The sequence below is a fragment of the Pygocentrus nattereri genome, chromosome 12 (genome assembly GCF_015220715.1).
Source record: "Pygocentrus nattereri isolate fPygNat1 chromosome 12, fPygNat1.pri, whole genome shotgun sequence".
NCBI lineage: Eukaryota > Metazoa > Chordata > Actinopteri > Characiformes > Serrasalmidae > Pygocentrus > Pygocentrus nattereri.
In genome coordinates, this window is record NC_051222.1 from 17,102,694 (window position 1) to 17,124,965 (window position 22,272).

General features: G+C 36.9%; 1 protein-coding gene across 2 annotated transcripts in view; it reads right to left on the minus strand.

Moving 5' to 3' along the window:
• The window catches only part of pspc1 (paraspeckle component 1), a 39,396-nt gene that overhangs the window by 12,022 nt on the left and 5,102 nt on the right, over positions 1-22,272 (minus strand). Inside the window, exons 6-9 of one of the 2 annotated variants that reach the window (XM_017710072.2) lie at positions 21,931-22,036; positions 12,078-12,135; positions 8,947-9,092; positions 2,514-4,463 (exon numbers count right to left, since the gene is read on the minus strand). In XM_017710072.2, the coding sequence (XP_017565561.1) occupies positions 4,254-4,463; positions 8,947-9,092; positions 12,078-12,135; positions 21,931-22,036 (520 nt within the window). In that variant the 3' untranslated portion in view covers positions 2,514-4,253. Of the gene's footprint in view, positions 1-2,513; positions 4,464-8,946; positions 9,093-12,077; positions 12,136-21,930; positions 22,037-22,272 lie in introns of those variants that run through there. The other variant, XM_017710073.2, reaches the window with a different exon arrangement.

Sequence of the window (22,272 nt, forward strand, 5' to 3'; positions counted from 1 at the left end):
CATTGAGCCCAGGGCGATCAATATTAGGGAAGTGAACAACTCTTTTGGTTTCATTTGTTATGGGTTAACTGAAACCCATTACAAAGTTGTGAATTTATCCATAATGCAATGCCAGCAACACAAATGACATATCTAAAGTACATATTATAAATAAATAAATAATCCAGTGGAATGTGGTTTCTACACCCAAGGTAAACATGGTAATTATGAACAGAAAAAACAATGAAATTAGTTTATGTCCAAGTTCCTGATGGGTAGATAATTGGCAAGTAAGGTCAAATGAAATAAGAGTAATATCTCGCTGCTGTTGGGACGAAACCTCATTTTTCCCCCGTTTAATTTTCTGACATGATTTAAAAAAAGGCAGTTGACCTTCTTGTTGCATCAAAATGTATCAGCAGAATTGGTCCAAAATCACTTGGAGGGAAAAAAAAAAAATAAAAAATTCTCTATTCAGTTCCATTTAAAGTGAAAAATGTTTCCTTGTCCTGTAAAGCTACCCACTACCTTTTTGGAAATCCGAGGTTTTGTTCCAACAGCAGCGTTATGTTCTAGGACTATTTCAAGGAGCTTTAACAATACAGGGTCAATAACGTAACTGATGTGCAAACATAATAGGAGGATTAACAAACAAGATTGTCACCATAAATCTTTTCCATAAATGCATGCACATAATTTTATATATTTGCTTCATAATTTCATATATTGGCGCCAGTGGAAAAAAACAAAAAAAACAAAAACAAAAACAAAAAAAAAACCAAGAAAAAACAATTTAGACACCAAATATATATTTTGGCTGACTACGTTTGAAGTGTAGTCGTCGTGTTGTAGGTGACCAATATTATGTGGCCAATTGAAAATAAGATTTGAGGGGATGCACAAAAATAAGATCACTGGTCAAACGATATTGTCAAATCACCCAAGCCCAGCTCTACAAGTCTTTCGTCCATATGATTGAGATGACCACACTGATCCTTTGCCTTATAATAACAACAGCATGTCATCACTAAAGCAGCAGCATTAGTATATGGCAATATGCCTGGAACAGAAAGCATAAATGCGTGTACTGTGATTCCACACAGTGAAGAAGTTTCATCAGAAGGTTCTGATGTTCTGGAGCCGTTTTGTTTTTTCCATAGCACCTCAGAACCTTTACTTTTTCTCCCCTCATAACTTCAGTGAGAATGATGTTAATGCTTTTTTAAACAGGGCTTTACCAAGGATATGGTGCTAATAATAATGGAGCTGACTTTATGAGCTGCTTTACACCTTGCATTAACATGCATTTTGTATCCGGATCATATCTGGATAAACTTTGGCTGAATTCCATTTTCCATTCCACATTTCACTAAAATACGGCTCCAGTTTGACCAGATGAGATTCGCCTGCACTTTATCCACATAAAAAAAAAAATATCACGTCACACAAGTCGTTTCCATTCACACACAAGCGGACAAGCATAATCATCCTGGATATCTGTGGAAATTTACTTCCTGTTGCAGCTACCACTAGATTACAGCAAAGTGGCACATGGACTCGGCTTACAGCTACAGGAATCTTACACCAATATGGCAATTATGATTTTGAAAAAGTAATTTCAGAATTCTCTGGAACAGGGTACTTTTCACAAAAAGAAAACGGAAAACCTTTAAGATACAAATTCTAGATTGTTACAGGATACTATAAACCCAAGAACCACTTCTTAATTTCAAGTAGCACTTTTAAACTTCTCAGGATTGTAGAAAAAAGCAGAACATTCAGTGAAGAAAAATAAACAAACAAAAACTAAACAAAACAAAACAAAAAACAGAGTGCCATAAACAATTGCTCAGTTGATAGTTACTTATAATTGTAAGCATCCACAACTCAGGCTTACACAGGTTGAATCCTCTGTGTCTGTGCTTTTGTCTGCCAGGCTTAGCATTTGGCATTCAAATGGTTTTTTTTTCTTTTCAAAAGGACAAAACTAGAACATTCAATGCAATGTAAAAAATCTGATTTCCTGATGGTGGAAAAATCAATGTGGATGAAATGGCCCAATGGATGAATACATTTTCAGTGTCAAGTTAGGTATGTTGATGCATTTAATCTGGTCTTAGTGATTATAAACTAATATTTAACTTAATATATAACTTTATTTTCTAGGCTGTTTAGCTGACTATACTTACATTGTTGGTTCTAGATTATATAGTTTTACTAACATCCCCATATTCCTGAAAATCTTTCTTGTAAATGTGTCTAATGCCTACATATTGCTGAAACATAATTGGCCCAAAAGTGTTCCAAAAGGGCTTTGTACTTCCTCAGAAGAAACTTTGTTAAAACAGGTACCTACTCACCTTTGAGAGCTAGATGCTCACTTTTAGCTAACAAACTGCTGAACCACTGTACACAAAGATTCTGAGTATGTTAAGAAGGCTTCACTTATAGGAACTTCACATGAACCAGGTGAACTGTCAATTTCAAAGTCTGATGATTTTTCTTTTCCTGTTAGAGGCACAAATGCACAAATCTAAATTCATAAGGATTTTTATTCAAAGATCTGCCATTAGGAGAAAGCAGAACAACTCAGCACATTCAAAACATTCACTGGAACAAAAATGACTGCTAGCAGGCATGCACGTACTACATGACATACACAATCACTATTCATTTCACTACCCATTTCAAACACAAGACATGTAAAAGAATAATAAAAAAAGTATGAAACACATAACCATAGTAACTGCAAGTGTTGTGCAAATGGTATTGTTAAAAATGGTGCATTCTTGCTGATTTGCAACACTGTCTCTGCGTACCATAAACATTTACCTGATTACTTGGGGTTTGCCTATAAACAACACAAAAGTAAAAATATCTGCCTGTAATGAACACAAAACCTAAATTCGTGAGAAACTTCACTGTTTAATGCTCATTGAGACACCATCACCAACTGACCTATTCAGCTAAATGAACATAAAGGAGTCCTAACATTGTGCCCAAATAACCACCACGGGTAGCTTGAGAAAAGGTATGTTTTTGGCAGAGTTTATTTTACACATCTTTTCAAATACTAAATGTTTTCTAATACAAAAGTTCAGAATGGACCACAGGTATTTACCCAAGCATTAGTTATTGATAAATCCCAACCACTGTCTACATTTCCCCTATAGTTCAACAGGTAGGTCAGAGGGGTGGGTTAAGAAATCCTTCCAACCCGATGACCACAACAGTATGCAAACACTTGCAATTTTTATTAATGCATTTCGCTGTGTTGGATCCCTCAGCCGGAGGGCATTTCTGTGTCTTTTTTCCCTTCGTTATTCAAACTAATTTGACAGTAAGCTTGCTGAGTCTCACAAGCAAACTAACTAACATAGTAAGTAATCTCAAATCTTCATAACATTTCGGTTTTAAATGATAAAACGTTCTTTCAAATCTTAATTGTCAATAGTTGCAAAACTGTATATTTTCATTGTTATACCATTGTGGACTCAAAGAAGAGAAAGAGAGCTGCTGTCCCCTCTCTCTACCCTTTGTATTTACCATTTGAGATGAAGGCCTGTCTACCTTTGCCCGATTTGCTAAATGCAATGCGATTGCTGCACTAAATTAAATAAATAAAACTTTTCTGCTGTGCAGTGATGTTTTCCAATATGCATCAATGAGGCAGAGCTCTCTATTGCAATGAATAGGATGTGGCAAGGCAAAACTGCAAGGTCAAATGCATAAGAGGCATTAGAATGAGCGATAGCTTGCAGTGCCAATTTACAGGCCATATAGTCCCACATAATCAGGTAAATTTTAATAGGGCAACAAATGACATGGTGTTGCAGCTCAACAAAGAGATGCTCCATAAGCAACAGATGATCTATAGAAGAGGTGTCACATTCTAGTTCTGCAGTGCAGTACTTCCCCAGCTTCATCACATCACTTTCACAACCGATCAACTAATTAGTCAAGCCGTTCAAAAAGAATCAGGTATTTGAAGAAAAGGGAAAGCACTGCACCTGTGCACTGTGAGAACCTGACACCTCTCACTTATGCTACCACAATTAAGGCAATTTCAAATCAGATTAATGGATTCACATTATCACTAATCCTGGCTCATGCTGTGTGTCAAGGTTGTGGGTCACAGGTCGAAAGGTGCCGCTGGTCAGGAAGCAGTGCGACTGAGAACATGAGTGAGAGTGTATAAGCTGGTATCACTAAGCAAGATGTGGGATACTCTGGGTCAAAAACTGTTATACACAATCATGAAAGAAAATAAAAGCTTAGTATCTACGACGTTTGTTGTTAGGCCCATCAAAGTTGCCCCCAACAGGGGTTCCTCGCCCAAAGCCACCTGGACCACCCATACCGGGAACAGGTCCCGCGCCACCAACCACAGGTGACTGTTGCTGCTGAGGAGAGTCAACACCAGGTCGACCACCTATGGGAGAACCCATCTGAGGAGGTCCTCCCTGAGAAAACCTCTCATTACGCTACAGTGCAACACCAAGAAGTAGAGGTGTAAATTGTGCGCAAGGAAGTCCATCAAGAAAAGGTCGTTTTTGTTTTGTGGTTTTGGAGTTGCAAATTTCAGGTGTTGCAGTGGAAAAGTCCAAAAAGATCATCGCAATTAATGCCAAAATTTTGAAAGTCACAACGCAGAAGTTCCCAAGAGTTGACATGATGAAAAGCAGGAGTCCAGGCACCAACAAAGAAGGAAACAAATTTCATTAGTGTGCATAAGAAGAAAAATGTCTGATCAAATCTTCAGGTTCACATCTACCTGATAATAGTAACTGCTAAACGGCCAAAAACATGCCAGAAAAATGAATACAGCTAAATAAATAGTAACAATATAGCTTTTGAATAAATTATACTTTAACTTGAATAACACTCATTAGGAGTCTTTTCTGGAATGTTTGCTGACCAGTGACGATAAAAACGGTAATTTCTACATCACATGCAATGAACATACAGATTGGCCGGGGGCAGGTACAAGGGAATGGGGAGGAAGTATTCAGGTAACTACAATTTTACCATGCCCCTTCCATGTAAATGACATAACCTGGTCAAGTAGTCTACTGTTGTAAAGCAACTTCTGCTCGCTTTCTTTAAAGATAGATGGAGTCAAATGGTGCAATAATTGTATAATGGTAAATTAAATGAGTATGAGATTTCACTACTTTGTGATCTCCACAGAGATAAGCTGTTGCAAAAAACAGCACAACCCTACCGCAAAGTCAAATGAAATATAAGGAAAAATACGGTTATTATTTTACCTCTGGCTTAAGGAAGTTCAGTTTGAAAGGTGCATTTTGACTTGGCAAATCAATTCATTAATGTTAATAGGTAAAAAATAAATAAAGCATTAAGTCACTAACATACAATGTGCTATAACAGTTAAGTGGTGACAACACATGCAAACACTAGTAACATGTTGCTGAACATGTTAACATTAGGGATGTGCATTTGGCCAAATTTTTTCTTCAATAGATAACTGATCGTTTTTAATCAGTGATCAATTAAGACAAACATAAAATCATGGATACGACTCATGAAAACACTGCACTGCATTTTCTATATACTTTTATATAAATAAGGTTTAAAGCTTTGTTGAATGAAAAAAATGCAGCATAACAAAGTCTATCTACTTATATTTACTACATATTGCTACACAGCCAAGTTACTTAACATGTAGGGCCTGAACAGTGTTTGCTTTAAATTCATTTGGACAGTTTAAACAACAATAAACAAACATAAAGTAAGTAGTTCACATTTTCTATGCTTTTCTGTCATGGGACTAACTACATAGGCTAAATGTTAGCTAACAGAAACACAGCTTTAAGCTACACCCAAAAGAAGAAACATGACATTTAATAAAAAGAGTTAGTTTAAGCCTATCTTGGCATTGTGTCATGTAGCAAAATATCCTAGCTGTGATATTACGGTCAACTATATCCTTTTATCAACGGCTCTGGTGCTATAAGTTAACATTAAGCGGAACCGAAGAGGTCAATGCCATCGACTCCAGTGGCAAGAGTAGAGAATTGGAGTTAATTCCAGAAGACACAGTACTGCGCATTCTAAAGTAGAGTTGTGCTCTTAAAACCTCATTAAAATAATAATAAAAAAATAATAATTCAAATGTCAGCTGCACATCAGAAATGAAGTTAACTTTTTAATTGAAAGCACTGTTTGGGTCTTTTTGTGTTTGCAAGTTCAGAATTAACCATTTAAATCAAACATCCCTAGTTAACACAGAACCTGGTTTAAAGTTAACCAAGATTACTCTGCATTCAGTAGCATGTGATGTTTTACACCTAAGGATTGACTTCAAATGAAGTGTTAAACAAATGCTAGAACAGAGGTCTTTAAATCCAGGTCCTGAATCCAGTTTCTGGTTCGGTACACTACCAGTGTTCAAAAAAATCCTAATAAGGAAACAGATTCCAAGTCTAGCTTTGAAGACCTCTGTTCTAGTCTAGGACCTTGAGGACCAGTTTGAGAACCACAGACCAATATAGATTGGTGGAGTCAGCCATCAAGTCCAAATTTACTTAGTTTAACCAAGTCAGGCAGTATGTAAAGCAAACGGTTTCAGAACATCACCTGCTTTCATAAGAGGGAAAAGTAGTTCAGCTCAAGTGCTAAAATGATGCTAATTATTACGATAATTTCTCTTCAGAAGCTCCCACTGATACAAGTTAAGTTCTAGATCTGGTGGAACACAACTCAGTCAAAGCATCAACTAATTAGCAATGGCTTTGTATGTTGCATGAAGAGAGATAAAAGAAGGAAAACGCTCATCTCTGCAGAGCTGTGGGCTACCACGAACGGAGTTAGTCTTTCCTTTACCAATGGAACATTTCGACCAAAGAACCAAGTGGATGATTATAACCTAAAATGTTTGAACAACCTATACTGGACTGAATCCTATATAAATGTAGTATGAGATATTTAAGGGTTATTTATACTGTGGAAGGAGAACAATGTTACCAAGTAATATTCTCAAAAAGCTGAATGGTGGAGTAAAGACAGTAGTTGAATACCTGAGTATTCTGAGTACAATCACATGTTGGAATCCTAGAAATACATGCATTCATTTCATATTCAAAGTGAATAATAAGCTGAACAGTAGCCTACTTGACCCACAATTTAAAGCAACAAATTCGAAGCCTACAAATAGACTGTGTAGAAGCTTTAGAGTGTTAATACTTCTATGATAAATTGAGTAAAATGTTATTATTTTATAAGTTTATAGTACACATATGATTGAGGAAATTTTTGGCCGCTCTAATGCAATAACTACAGTTATGAATATCAAAGATGAGCATATTCAAAAAGTCAAAATTAACGATTCGTTAGACTTTGATAAGGTACATGTAAGAATCCAGAAGGACCACATAATGCACTGCTCATGCACAGAATGCATTAATAAAAAAGAAATTTTAAAAGTCATTTTGCGGACAAGGGTCAATGTTAAGCTAATTTTATCTACTTTAGCATCCACAATAGACTCTAAGCATACACGGGGCTTTATCTGATGGCGTGTAATTCATGCATCAGCAGGTGCGCACAGCAAGAACAAACCATTAGCTCCCACGGCAACATTACTAATCTGAACATAAATGAGTGAGGTTTCAAATAATCACTCAATAAATGTTAATCCAACCGTCTAACAGTGAACAGTGTTAACTAGGACTGTGTTTGGCTGGCTGTGGTGCAAGTACCAGTTTAGCCTGCTGGTTAAAAGCTCCACACACCATAGAAAGGATTACCTTTGGGCTGACCATCAACCCAAAAACAGGTAGCTGCAAACTAATCTGCCCAGTGGAGGGTGGATCTGTGAACCTGCTAGCTAAGGTAACACTGGGGCTACAACCAGTACCACTACACTGCCCTAGTTAACACTGACACATTTAGCAACTGCGATCAGGTTGATGACTTAATATTTAATGCTCATTTATACAATTGTATACAACACCCCTGGTTAAAGTAAGTTTTGTTCTTCTAAGTCAAAGTTATCAAATCCCCTATAGTAGACATACTTAAATTACATAATTATATTACATTACATAAATATGGGGCTATTAAATTTGGCACAATTTCTATTTATTTACTGAGCAACATATTAGAAAAAAGTTTTATTTAAGCATGTTAAATTCAACAAATAAACAGTAACTGGACACTAAAATGTGCAGAAGATTAACTTATTTTCACCTAAATCTAAAAAAAAAAAAATGCAATTTTCCCAGGAATGGCCAAACTTCAGCATATGAGCATATGAATAGAAAGTCACACACAGAATGTAATCGTTAATATTTTGTGAACTGAAAGTTGCAATTCTGAAACAAACGATTCAATAATTAGGCTAGCCATAATTTTCATATACTGTGGCATACCCTACTACTGTTATACCACTCAACCCTAGTGGGACCAAACCCTAGATTACCATCACTAATTGAATGTAAAACCTTTTAAATTGTGATGTTTTATATAATTTTCACAAATGGGTCATTTAGTAAAATTAAAACAAGTAAACAAGTAAAATTACTAATTTGATTTGAAACTGAAAATAATTTGAGGTTGTGTCAAACCAGCAGTTTAAAAAACTGTCAATTTTAAAAACGGTCAAAATTTAAAACTGACTTTGTATTATAAATGTATTTATATGTTTTCATTAAATACCTGCTTCATACCATGAACGATCAAAACAGACTAGGCAGGCACTTTTATGGATTTTTATATCAGACCAAGTGATTATGTTACCTAAGAATGCTCTTTGCATTTATTTACTACAGAACATATGTTAAATGCTGAAGAATGCTAATAGTATATATTATATACTATTATATATATTTTATATAAGTTCAACTGATAATGCAGCAGCACATCCTTACTCAACAAAAAGATACAGACTCACAAAACAGCACATTACATGATTATGTAGCAAACAATTGAGCAGAGATACATTACCATAGCTCCGTTATCAGGTATGAGGGGTGTCCCCATATTTGATGATCCCTCAGGCCCCATGGCTCCACCCCGGCCTGACATGCCCATGCCCATCATTTGAGAAGGGCCCTGGTTACCACTAACAGCAGCAGCAGGATTAAATGAATCTATACAAGACAATGTATGACCGATATTAACTAAGACAAGCCCCTTACCACCCTTGCACTAATTATAACAAATAAGGCTAAACTTGTCTACACAGTGTAGTGCTTGATCATGCTATGTGAAACAAAATAACTAATCAAACGTTTAAAAATGAAAAGGTTACTGCTATCATTTCATTTACCAAAGGAAGAAAAAAAAGGACAGTTTAAAATGAATTGACTATTCATTATTTGATAATCCACCATGCACATAATGGTCGAGTCGGTAAATTACTGAAGCTGTTAACACATATTACACGACTGCTTTAAAAAATTAGTTAATTAATTAATTAATTAAACAAACAAAGTGTTCGCTCAAACTAAACAACTTCAGAATAATTTTGTTCAGAATTTTTGTCAGAAAGAACTTCCCAATAATCATGTTTCATAGGGAACAAATCTTTAACATAACATAACTTTATCCATTCATCTTTATCCAAGTATCTAACTTCGCGGGGTCAAAAGAATAAAAAAAATCTTTACAGCATGAAAAACTTTCACTCGCACAAATGCAAATGCAATACACTCACACAAGCAACCCACAAGTCAAAATATAGACTGTGTAACACAGAATGCTATTTATGGTTATGCAAAATTATGCTAACACTGGTACAAAAATCATACAGTATTGTGTACCTTCTATTTATTTAAATGCCAGTCAAAACCACCATTAAGTACAAACTATTCATTTTTGTATTTTATATGTTTCATCATAGGTTTCATCATTGAGAGACAGGACGAAATGAAACTCCAGGCTTGCTACAGATCTGAAAGCATCTTTCCACTGGAAGATTATGGATCAGAAAGGATATACAGTGCATCACAAAAGTGAGAACACCCCTCACATTTCTGCAGATATTTAAGTTTATCTTTTCATGGGACAACACTGACAAAATGACACTTTCACACAATGAAAAGTCGTCTGTTTGCAGCTTATAGAACTGTAAATTTATTCTTCCCTCAAAATAACTCAATATACAGCCATTAATGTCTAAACCACCGGCAACAAAAGTGAGTACACCCCTAGGAGACAGTTCCTGAAGTGTCAATATTTTGTGTGGCCACCATTATTTTCCAGAACTGCCTTAACTCCCCTGGGCTCTCCTGAGTTTACCAGAGCTTCACAGGTTGCCACTGGAATGCTTTTCCACTCCTCCATGACGACATCACGGAGCAAGTGGATATTCGAGACTTTGCGCTCCTCCACCTTCTGCTTGAAGATGCCCCAAATATGTTCTATTGGGTTTAGGTCTGGGGACATACTTGGCCAGTCCATCACCTCAGCCTCTTCAATAAAGCAGTGGTCATCTTAGAGGTGTGTTTGGGGTCATTATCATGCTGAAACACTGCCCTGCGACCCAGTTTCCGGAGGGAGGGGATCATGCTCTGCTTCAGTATTTCACAGTACATATTGGAGTTCTTGTGTCCCTCAATGAAATGTAACTCCCCAACACCTGCTGCACTCATGCAGCCCCAGACCATGACATTCCCACCACCATGCTTGACTGTAGGCATGACACACTTATCTTTGTACACCTCACCTGATTGCTGCCACACATGCTTGAGACCATCTGAAACAAACAAATTAATCTTGGTCTCATCAGACCATAGGACATGGTTCCAGTAATCCATGTCCTTTGTTGACATGTCTTCAGCAAACTGTTTGCGGGCTTTCTTGTGTACAGACTTCAGAAGAGGCTCTCTTCTGGGGTGACAGCCATGCAGACCAATTTGATGTAGTGTGTGGCATATGGTCTGAGCACTGACAGGCTGACCCCCCACCTCTTCAATCTCTGCAGCAATGCTGACAGCACTCCTGCGCCGATCTTTCAAAGACAGCATTTGGATGTGACGCTGAGCACGTGCACTCAGCTTCTTTGGACGACCAACACAAGGTCTGTTCTGAGTGGACCCTGCTCTTTTAAAACGCTGGATGATATTGGCCTCTGTGCTGCAGCTCAGTTTCAGGGTGTTGGCAATCTTCTTGTAGCCTTGGCCATCTTCATGTAGCGCAACAATTTGTCTTTTAAGATCCCCAGAGAGTTCTTTGCCATGAGGTGCCATGTTGGAACTTTCAGTGACCAGTATGAGAGAGTGTGAGAGCTGTACTACAAATTTGAACACACCTGCTCCCCATGCACACCTGAGACCTAGTAACACTAACAAGCCCCATGACATTTTGGAAGGAAAATGACAAGCAGTGCTCAATTTGGACATGTAGAGGTGTAGTCTCTTAGGGGTGTACTCACTTTTGTTGCCGGTGGTTTAGACATTAATGGCTGTATTTTGAGTTATTTTGAGGGAAGAATACATTTACACTGTTATATAAGCTGCACACAGACAACTTTTCATTGTGTCAAAGTGTCATTGTGTCAGTGTTGTCCCATGAAAAGATAAACTTAAATATCTGCAGAAATGTGAGGGGTGTACTCACTTTTGTGATACACTGTAGCTGTCAAAAAGCCATTACAAAGAAAAGAAGTTGCTGGTGTTCTTAGAGTCCAGGGATTACTTGGATTAATAACAGAAAAAAACGACATTTTATTTTTATATATTCTAATATAATATAATATAATATAATATAATATAATATATTATATAATCCCTGCAGACTTCTTTCCAAAATTGAAAGCATGTCTCCCAAAAAGAACAGGAGCTGTAATAAAAGCAAAGAGTACACTCACTAAATATAATGGATCACTCAAAAAATATAATGGATATTACACTGTTGAGGCTACTGTGAATTTAAAACATTTTCTATTTAATGTGTCTTTGCTTTTGTCCCCCGACACTGAAAAATGAATAACTTGTCATTACAGGCCATTCTGACTGGACATTAAACAAATGAATGGTGCAGTACTGTACAGTACCAAACCAAACAAACTCTCATGTAACACTAGCATAATACTAGCAGATGGTTTGAGCTTAGGTGGAGACTTATGACCATACCTCCCATATTAATGGCTCCACGGGCACCCATTTCACTCACTCTCATATCCTGTTCTCTCTGGAAGTAAAGAAAAGGTATGCAACTGTAAACTGCAAGTAAATAAAGTGTTAGTTAGCGGAAACGTTAGGATTTTTAATTCAGGGTTCTGCACTGTGGACATCAGCAATCCATCTGATGACCAGCTAATGGCTTTAGCTGTGACAATTCTTCAACTTCAATATGCTATGGAAAACACTTCAAATAATTTTTTTGTAAATGCTTGATTTTAAACTATGTAGTATATAACAAGCAAACCAAGCCATAGCAAAATCAACAAACTACAATGTTTTTGGGTTATTTACATTAAACGTAGCATTATACTTAATGACCAATGTGTAACACACTTACTTTTGAATCCAATGTAACTGTAATAAATTTACAAACAAGTGCCTATTTTCAGCTACAGATTCTGCAAGTGTGTTTTAATTCTCCAGCTGAACTTACTGGCAGCAAAGTAAAAGAAAGCATGCAAGGATTAAAACAAAGTAAATGACTGAAAATGTTTTTCCTCCTTAAAGTGTACAAACTAGACTCCAATAAATAAAACATAAAATGAAAATATGAACATGCAATTTAATCAGAATAAACCATTGAAAAAACAAAAAACAATCACCTAGGCCCGAAACATACTTCATGCAAGGACACAAACACAAATGAGAACGCTCGGTCAACATATTGCAAACGTTCTGTCCTTTTGTACAAACTCACTTCTCGTTCTTACATTGCTGTGGAGGTGAAAACCCTCAGTACTGAAGGGGGCAATAGAGTACAAATGAGAGAGAGATCTACTGTTGTGTACAGCAGCCTCAATTGTGGATAGTAGAGGAGAGTGAGCTGCTTTACCTCTTCTGCTGGATTGGAAATGCGATAGTTATTATCCTATTTTTATGGCATCTTTGCGTGAGACTTAAGCGTTCGTCTGCTATGGTAGTTGAGAAAGCATGCTGGCGGCACAAGGCCGCTTGGTCAGGCTTGGCTGTCATTATAGCGTCTCTTGCTGTGAAGCTCAGAACGTGCGGGTCGCGTTATGAAATACATCGTGACGCATTTTTGAACGCAACTACACATGAATCCCCATCTGCGTAACTCAAAGCATCTGCGTTCGCGTCCTTGTGTTGAGTATGTTTTGGGCCTTAGTCCCACTGCTTCAAAAGCTTCCTACAACTAAATCAACACAAATAAGGAATGTAAATAAGCCTACAAACATCAAAATCATAGGAAAAAAATGATAACTATTGCAGACTTATGTGATGGTTAAACTTGAGACCCCCCCCCCAAATATATATATATATATATATATATATATATATATATATATATATATATATATATATATATATATATATATATATGTGTGTGTTTCCTCTTTGTTGTGTTCTTAGGTCAGAAAATTAAATAATGAAAAGACATCTGGTAGGGAATGAAAAGACCAAGTATGCAAATAAATAAATAAAACAAATAAATAAATAGTTTAAGCAGTATGATACAGAGCCAACAACCCTTCTCCTGGAGATCTACATTGCTACCATCTGATGAAGGACGTCTGAAAAGGATGACTGCCTAGATCAGGTGAAACAGATTAACGCTCAAATTAACTGTTGCAGGAAGGCAGAGCTCAGTGAGTAGGGATGGTGACTACTGGATTTTCCAGCTTGGACAAAGAAATACGGTCCAAAATCACAGATAAACTCATAAAACACCTCAGTCACGCACATAATCACATTCCCACACAGTTCTGCACATAAACATTAACAAAACATTGATCACACTCCAACCCAAGTCTTACTGACCCTATGAGTGACAGACAGTTTTATACAAGCAGAAGTAAATTGGACATGTCTACTGTTTTTGCCACAATTATCAGAAAATGTGCAAATCGCTAGAATGTGGCCCAGAATGCATCTTCACACATGCAATTCAAAAAGATGTAGATTCTCATCAACACAACCCCAAAAATTTTAATGAAAGCATTTAAAACTCCATTACTAAGTACTTCCAACAACTGTGCAATGTACTTTTTTTAAAGTTTGCAACTTTCACTGCATTTGATAAAGGCTCCTGATCATGTTTCCAAGCAATTTCAGAGAGAATGCATGAACACTGAGATAGAGTTTTTATCAACAAAGTGGTGAAAGACATGGAGGTAAAATTTTTAAATATTCTAATTCTTATTCCTATTCTTAGTGCTTGGTTTCAAATACAGCAAATGAAGATCACAATGTAAGACTGCAGCTGGGAAATGTTTGAAATATTATATAAAATTCACAGCTTTTCACATCAGGTTTAAATGCAGTGCACTGCTTACGTTCAGACTCCTTCACTAAGAGTCAGAACCAGGTAGCGCACTGCAAATTTAGAAATTACTTTCGGTAATAAACGCAACCAGGTATTCTGATTTACATGGCATGAGTTGCAAAAATGTACCAAAATAGTAACAAAATAAAAATCCTGGCACAGAATGAAAAACTGCAACCCAATAAAACTTACCTTGTTACCATTTAAAGATCAGACATGCCAAAAAAAATTTTTATAAACACACACACACCAAAACAGATCCAAGAAGTAACTATAAAATATGTAATTTTTTTTAAATATCAAGCAAAATGGCACAAAAACAAACCAAAATCTAAACAAACAAGCAAAACAACCCTGCCCCCAAATAAAACACCACATACACACACACACACACACACAACCGCACACTCAATATTTGTTACCTCTTCCGTTTAGTGTTTTCCACTGAGATTAACCAATTCCAAGGTTAAGCGTGAACAGTGGGCTTTACCCTAGCAACTTACGACTGATTATGGTTCTCACACATTCTCTATAAATTTGATTTATAAATATTAAAACAAACTCAATGAGCAGAAAAAAAAATAAAAAGGCAGTGAGGCTACACCATGTCTCACTTTACCAAAACAATACTGTTTCTGTTTTACAAAAAAAAAATATTACATAAAAAAAAATTACATAATTTACATATGCAAATAGAATTTCAATGTGAATGTGGAACTCACTGAATGTGATATCGCACACAAATATTTGCCAAAATACCTGCATTCAGTGTGTTTTTGTCCCATAATCTCACCCTGCTTTAGAGCTACAATAATCATCTTTTGAGCCTACAGACAGTTAATCATTCAATTGTGAAGTGTTAACTGATATCACTCTTGATAAATTCACTAAATAATGAAAGTTTTTTTTTAAACCAATAAATCCGTAAGTAGAGTGTGGGCTTAATTTTTATTTACTTACTTCTGCAATGTTTTCTATAAGATACAGCTTTGCTCTGTATTATCTAGTACATGGCATGTCTTGTCTTTGGGTGGCTACTGTAGTCGTTTTTGAGCTTCCCTCTTTGGAATAACAATAAGCTCTGATGAAAATATACGACGCAGGCTCTACACTGCTCTCTGGTGGAGTATATGAGAATATATAATACTAGAGAGAAACTTGTTGCGCTAATAATTATTATTTTTTTAACTGAAGAACAAAATCTGAAAAATTGTGTATTTTTAAACTAACAACCTAATAACAAATGTTCCTAGTTGTAGACTGGCTTATTATAACAGTATCGTAATCACCACAGCGCAGTTTCTCCCCCCCGTATGAATAAGAGAAGAACAGTTTAGAAGACTGAAAGCATGATCATAAGAGATCTTGACACAAGAAGGCGGTCGTAGGAGGGAGAGAGGGAGAGAGAGAGGGGTAGAGAGAGAGAGAGATTCCCAGTTGATTTTCTGCCTCTTGGGAATTCAACAGGGGGAAAGAATCACATTATTCATAGACATCAATGTTAAATTGTACAAACAATTTAATACTAAAAAACTAAACCAAAAATTCAAGGCCTTGTGTGACCCTAACGGCTGATTCAACTCATCAGCTAACTCCAAGGCCTTCATGAGGTGATTTCAGAGACAACTACAAAGGGAAAAAATCTCAGTAGAGCTGTGGCCTGGAAGAAACGCAGTATAACAAACCTGTTGTAGACCAGTGGTTCGCAAAACAGTCCTTGGGGACCATTAGACAGTCTACATTTTTCTCTAGCCACATGTTGGCTGGAAAAACATGGACTGTCAACAGGAAAAAAGGACTAATTTGAAGAAACACTGTTCTAGACTATATACCTTCATTCAGTGCTCATTATTTCTGTTGTAGGAAAAATTCACATCAAAATTCCATGTTGGAACATTTTTGACGGTCCAGTAAAAAAGTTGTTTATGGCCCTGTTCACACCTGGTATTAAAAGCCCAGCTCAGTATTTTTCCTCCTTACTTAAAATGAGCTCTCTGGACAAAAAATTACATTGCATGAATAAAGAAGTAGTAATGTCAGGCTCCTGCAGATGCCGTTGCATGAGGAGGATAAATACCTGCAGGTTGTGCTACGGGATCCATAGATGAGATAGATAGATGAGAAGAGGTGGCACAGAGCTGTGAATGTCGTTTGATGTGTGGAAAATGGGTCGCAAAGCAGATGTTATGATTAGCATGCCCAAATGCAATCACTCCCTTTTGTCAAAGGCCATAGTGTGAAGGAAGCAGCTGAATCTGCAGGTGTATCGAAGCGTACGGTCATATGGGTCTACAAGCAGTGGCAAAAATCCCTGTCTACAGGAAATTCTCACCAGAATTGTGGCCAAAAGATGAAACTGACGAAGAGGAGCCACTAGCTTTTTTCACGACTTGTGACTAAACGCATTGCTTCCAGGCAAGAATTGCTTCTATAAGTCAATGCAGGTCCTTCACAACCAATTTCTGAAATAACGCTCCATAGGGAAGACATACCATGAACATCTGGATATATAGAGAAGAGTAGCATGCAAGAGGCCTTTGCTCACTTCTGCTCACAAAGTTGCCTGGTTAGTGGGCAAAGAGACAAAAATTGGACTATTCATTACTGGAAAGGTGTTATCTGGTCAGATGAATCTTGTTTCTGTCTGGATCTGAATGATGCTAGGTGTCATGCTCATCATAGACCCCAAGAAGGCTTCGATGCAGACTATGTGCAAGGTGTGGCTCAAGCTGGAGGAGCTCTGATGTTCTGAGGTGTTTTAATTATGCGGAAACTGGTCCTTTGGAGAACAACCAGTTTTTGCCTTTTGCTTGTCCTCTCACCAAGGAACATAACATTCCTATCCCTGTATTCAAATATGGCAGTTATCACACACACACATGGCTGCAAATGTGACTAATTGGCATGATGAACATCCAGGAGCGTTCACACATCTGGACCAGCAAGCAAAATCCCCAGATTTTAATCCTCTTGAAAGTCTGTGGGACTAGCAGGAACAACAAGTGAAACACCAGGGAAGGTATCCACAAAATCTGGCCAGATGCAGGAGAGAGGACACACACTACATTCTTTTCCAAATGACCAGAACCAATCAAAATTGACTCAGGTTCTTTCTGGGGTTCAAGGGCCTCCCAGTGCAAGAGTTAGTAGCAAGCATCTGTTGCCGACTCTGGATCTGTATTGAGGCCAGTTTTTTTTCAAAAGAAATATTTAAAAGACATAAGAGTTTTCATTTGAGACTTTGTCCAATAGGGTACCTAGCACTGATAATGTAGCAAAATGTAAAGGCTAACGTTAGCTAATATCGTTACCTAATTTAGCTTGCCAATCATACATTAACATTAGCTGACATTAGGTAAAGTTTATGTTGACCTGCATCCCCCCCAAGAAAGGAGATAAAATGTCAGTATGATGCTCATCCAGCTCATATTCAGAACATTTTGAAGTTAGATTTACAGGTTACAATATGAGGCTGAAGTTAGCTTCTTATTCACCAGCTTCTTCCTCAATTTTTAATGGTAAAAGGAGGCCAGAAAGAAAAAATAAAATGTAATGTTCTTTTAATGTCATTTTTGAGGAAAAAAATAATTCTATGTATTTCAATGATCTATAATGCTAAAATACTTAACAGATCAATAAAAAAACAAAAACAACAAAAACACAACTGTGCAGGGCCTTTAAGATGCGTCTCTGGTAATCTGATCACAAGTGGACAGTGCTAAGCACAGGTGTGAACAGGTTCCAATACGTCTTGGAGGCCCTTTGTGATCTGATTGCTCAGAACACCTTTGGAGGTCATGTATGACATTGTACAATATGTAATATGAACAATCTAACCACGTTTTGTTTGCCATCACACAGCTTAATACAGATGTAGTAAACGTGCATGGTGTCTTCCTGCCATCACAATATCTGATCATTAGTGCTCGCTGAAGACGCATTCGTGACGCATGCAAAAGGCCAGGATATATGGCTCACTGTCCACTTCTGATCACTTGAGGTGGACATTAATACCAGGTGTAAGGACCTGTGTCTCGAGGCTCTTTTCCACTGCAGGTTGGATGGTCCTGAGCACGGAGGTTAACCATTCCAGGGGCACTTCCACACGGACATGGTTCGACACAAAATGTCCCAAAAGTTTAATGCCTCAAAGCTACCTCACTGGCAATCTCCTGACACAGTTAGCTAACTGAGCCATAGAGCCATTCGTTGGGATGATGTAACCACGCAGCTATTTGCCCATGTTATTATTTTTCTACCGCATTATTTCAGATCCCAAAACAATTAAGTTCAGTTTTCTCACACAGACGCCAAATAAGAGCAGTGCACAATTTTAAATCCACAGTTCAATGTTTAACCATCTAACAATTTCTAAATGGCACTGCTAACCAGTAGAGAGTAGCTCGTTAGCATTAGCTTAGATATCATGATAACATGTTCAAATCGTCAAAAGGCTTTACTGACACATGTTTATATGATAACTTGAATATGAGGAAGTGAGTTTGAAGAGCTGGACAGAGAGCCTATATTATACATGTCCTGTGACGTTTGGATCTGTAGCCTCCTACCTAAACTATTGCTAGACGGCTTCTCTATCCTGGCTAGCTTAGCTAGAGAGATCCAAACACCCCAATACAGGTTCAATTCGACTAACTGGTGCTCTGCTATCACAAGTATAGATGATAAAACCCATATCAGTAAGAGCAAATCAACCGATTGGTGCTTGAAGCTCAAATAGAATTTGATATGTTCTCATGTAAATTTTAGAATAATTTAATGTGAATTTCTGATTTCTGCTGATGACCACACTGACGCTATTGAAGAGGGTGGAATCACAATTCATCTTTAAAAAAAAAAAAAAAAAAAAAAAAAAGTAAAATGGAGTCAGACAATAGTAGCAAGAACAAGAATGACCATGATAGTAAGAATTAAGAAGAAGAGGTATTCTACAATACTGCTGCATAGTGCACTAAATCAGTAATATGATACACAAAGATACAAACACATACATGGGAGTGTGGAGGAACAGATGCAGTCCAGAGTTGAACTTGAAACATCAATGTTTTTAGTGACATGGTCACATCAATGTCCCATTCATGGGACAGTCTGTGCATTTAGTAAAACTACTCTGTTCAACTCTTTCATATTCATACACTCCAAAATAGCCTGAAACAACTTCAGACGACAGAACATGTGGTTGTGATACAAACAGAAAACTTAGTGACATTATGTTGAAATAATTATAACATGAACTCACAGGAAATTAGCAAACTCCTATTTAATGTTGAGAACTGCATATGACACTTGCATCTGTGAGAATTTAGCAAAGGCAAAAAGAGCAGAGGAAAATAAATCAGACATGTTTGAGCTACAGTTTGTTCTATGCACATAACTGTGACGAAAGAGTGACAACACCCAACATAGGTGTAATCAGTGTTAGAAATCAAAAGTAAAGCCACAAATGCTGCACTGTTGCACTTCCCATTTTCAGTTAAAATTACAGAAACAATGGAACTAAAAATGATGGATTTCCAACTCAGTGCAGTACTTCCAGGATTTCAAACATTCATTTGTAGATTCATTTGCTAAAGTTTCCAGAATTTCAGAAACATTATTTTACAATGCCACTAGAAGTTGTGAGGTGTTTATTTTCTTAGTTTATTTATTCATTTATGGATTGGTTAGAAGTTTGTCCAGTTAGTAGCAATCGAAATATTACTGCAAGAACGTTTTAAGAGTTACATTTATGTGGAAAATTAGAGTAGGTAGCTGTTCTGGAAACAGTTAAAGGGGACAGATTTTTCTGTATGTCTGCATAATAAAATTGTTAAAGAAATTTCAGAGCAGTTTGATGTGAAATGCGCTGCTGTAGAGAAACCTACCAAAACAGAATTGTTCAGAGTGGTGGTGATAGGAACCAGATGTCCCAAGAGTTTAATGCCTCTTAAAGCTACTTCACTGGCAGGTATTACATAAAATGGTTACAAATACTTACACTGTTAGTTGGCACTGATAGATTTGAGGTAAGGTCTTGGATTAAAAAGGTATAAACGTGTGAATTCAACATGGCAGAAAAAAACGCAGTGTTTAATGTGACAAAAAAAAAAGGTCCTAAAGAATTTTTTTAGAAGTTAAGACTATTTTACCACTCTCAACAAGTTTCTGTAATATGCACCATTTCACATCTAAATACTGCCAATGACTTCATTTACATCCTAAGAACTGAACTTGCAGAATTATCGATTAAAACAGCTTCTCAATTCTCAATGGGATGTTCATAAACAAAATGTCTCAATGAGACATTCAGAAGTAAAATATATGTGGAATCTTCACCCCATACTCAATTAAACTAAACAAAAAAAAAAAACGCAATAAAGGGTAAACTGTGAGCTAGTCAACATCACTAAATGTTCTTCCTGAAACACATGAAATCCAAAACTTCCCTAAAAATAAAGTGTCTCAGTTAGCACATTCAAGAATTCAAAGGACAAATAGCCTAGAAAGATGTGTATTCGAGTATACATATTAAATCAAAACAAGTTGTCACTACAGTAACACATAGCAATGTTTTGGAAAGTTAACTGAGTGGAAAGTTAACTAATAACAATGAAACAAAAACACGTCTGATGATGTAAATAGTGCTTTGAGTTTTTGATGAGTGTAACTTCAAATCCTACAGATTCATACAGATAAATCATCACGAAAATGATTTAACACAGGCCTGCGCAATAGGATTGCACTACTTCAGCCAAGAACAAGAACTACAAACATCTCGTTGCTACATTACAACACAGAAGGGCAAGAGCGATGATACACTGGCAGCTATCACTGAAAAGCCAATTGCACTTTTTTTTTTTTTTAGAATATAAGACAAAATATAGGCATTTATTTATTTTGGTTATTCATTTCATATTTAAAATATATTTTATGAGATGCTTCTAGCTTTTTCAGAAGCACTAGAAATTCACCTCTCCAGCCAACAACTGCTGTGGTTTTCTATTACCTCTATGACAGCAACTAAGACTAAATGAAAAAGCAACTTTGATTAACACTGACATGCAAGAAGTTAAGCATATCAATACCGGCTTACTTGGAATAAAAAGAGACAAAAACCCTAACACACAGACGGATTCCACTGTAGTGATGTTCAAACTCAAGGGTTGTGTGTTAAAACGCTGTGAAACCTAACCATGATGTAAAGCTATCAGTAAACAAGGGCTATTTAAGTTTGTACAATAGCTGGTAATTCATTCACTCAAGTGCTCCAATTCCAGCTCAGTAAAGTCATTGTTGAGTACTTGGCTGCTACAGATGTACAACATTTAGAGACAACCCAAGTAAAAATCCAAGCAGAATATCTACAACCCAAAATCAGTAGAGTGCAAATGTTTTAGACAGGAGACTGAACCACGCAAAAAGGGAAACAGACAGTATTGTGCATAAATAAATGCAGCAGTAGGGAAGATGTGGCTCTAAGGACCATTTGTTTAAGAAAACAGGATTTTGTTTTGTACTCACGCCCTCCATAAAGCCAGGCTTGAAACTCTCAGGCTGACGCCTCATGTCATCCTGGTCTCTGTGTCGCATCATTTCTTCCTCACGCCTCCGCCTCTCTTCTTCATGTCTGGAGACACAAACAGAACGTTCAAAACTGAAAAATTAAGCACAAAACGATAAACTTCTCATTCATATAAGAATGTCTTGAGTCGATACACAGGATCAGAACTGGAGTAGAATCAGGCATATTTTAATGGCTTATGCACTGGCTGTGTTAATCCCAATATAAGTGTGACCAACCATGAAAAGAGGACTTAAAAGAAGGAGAAAACAACCAACCAACAACAAAAACAAAAACAGACA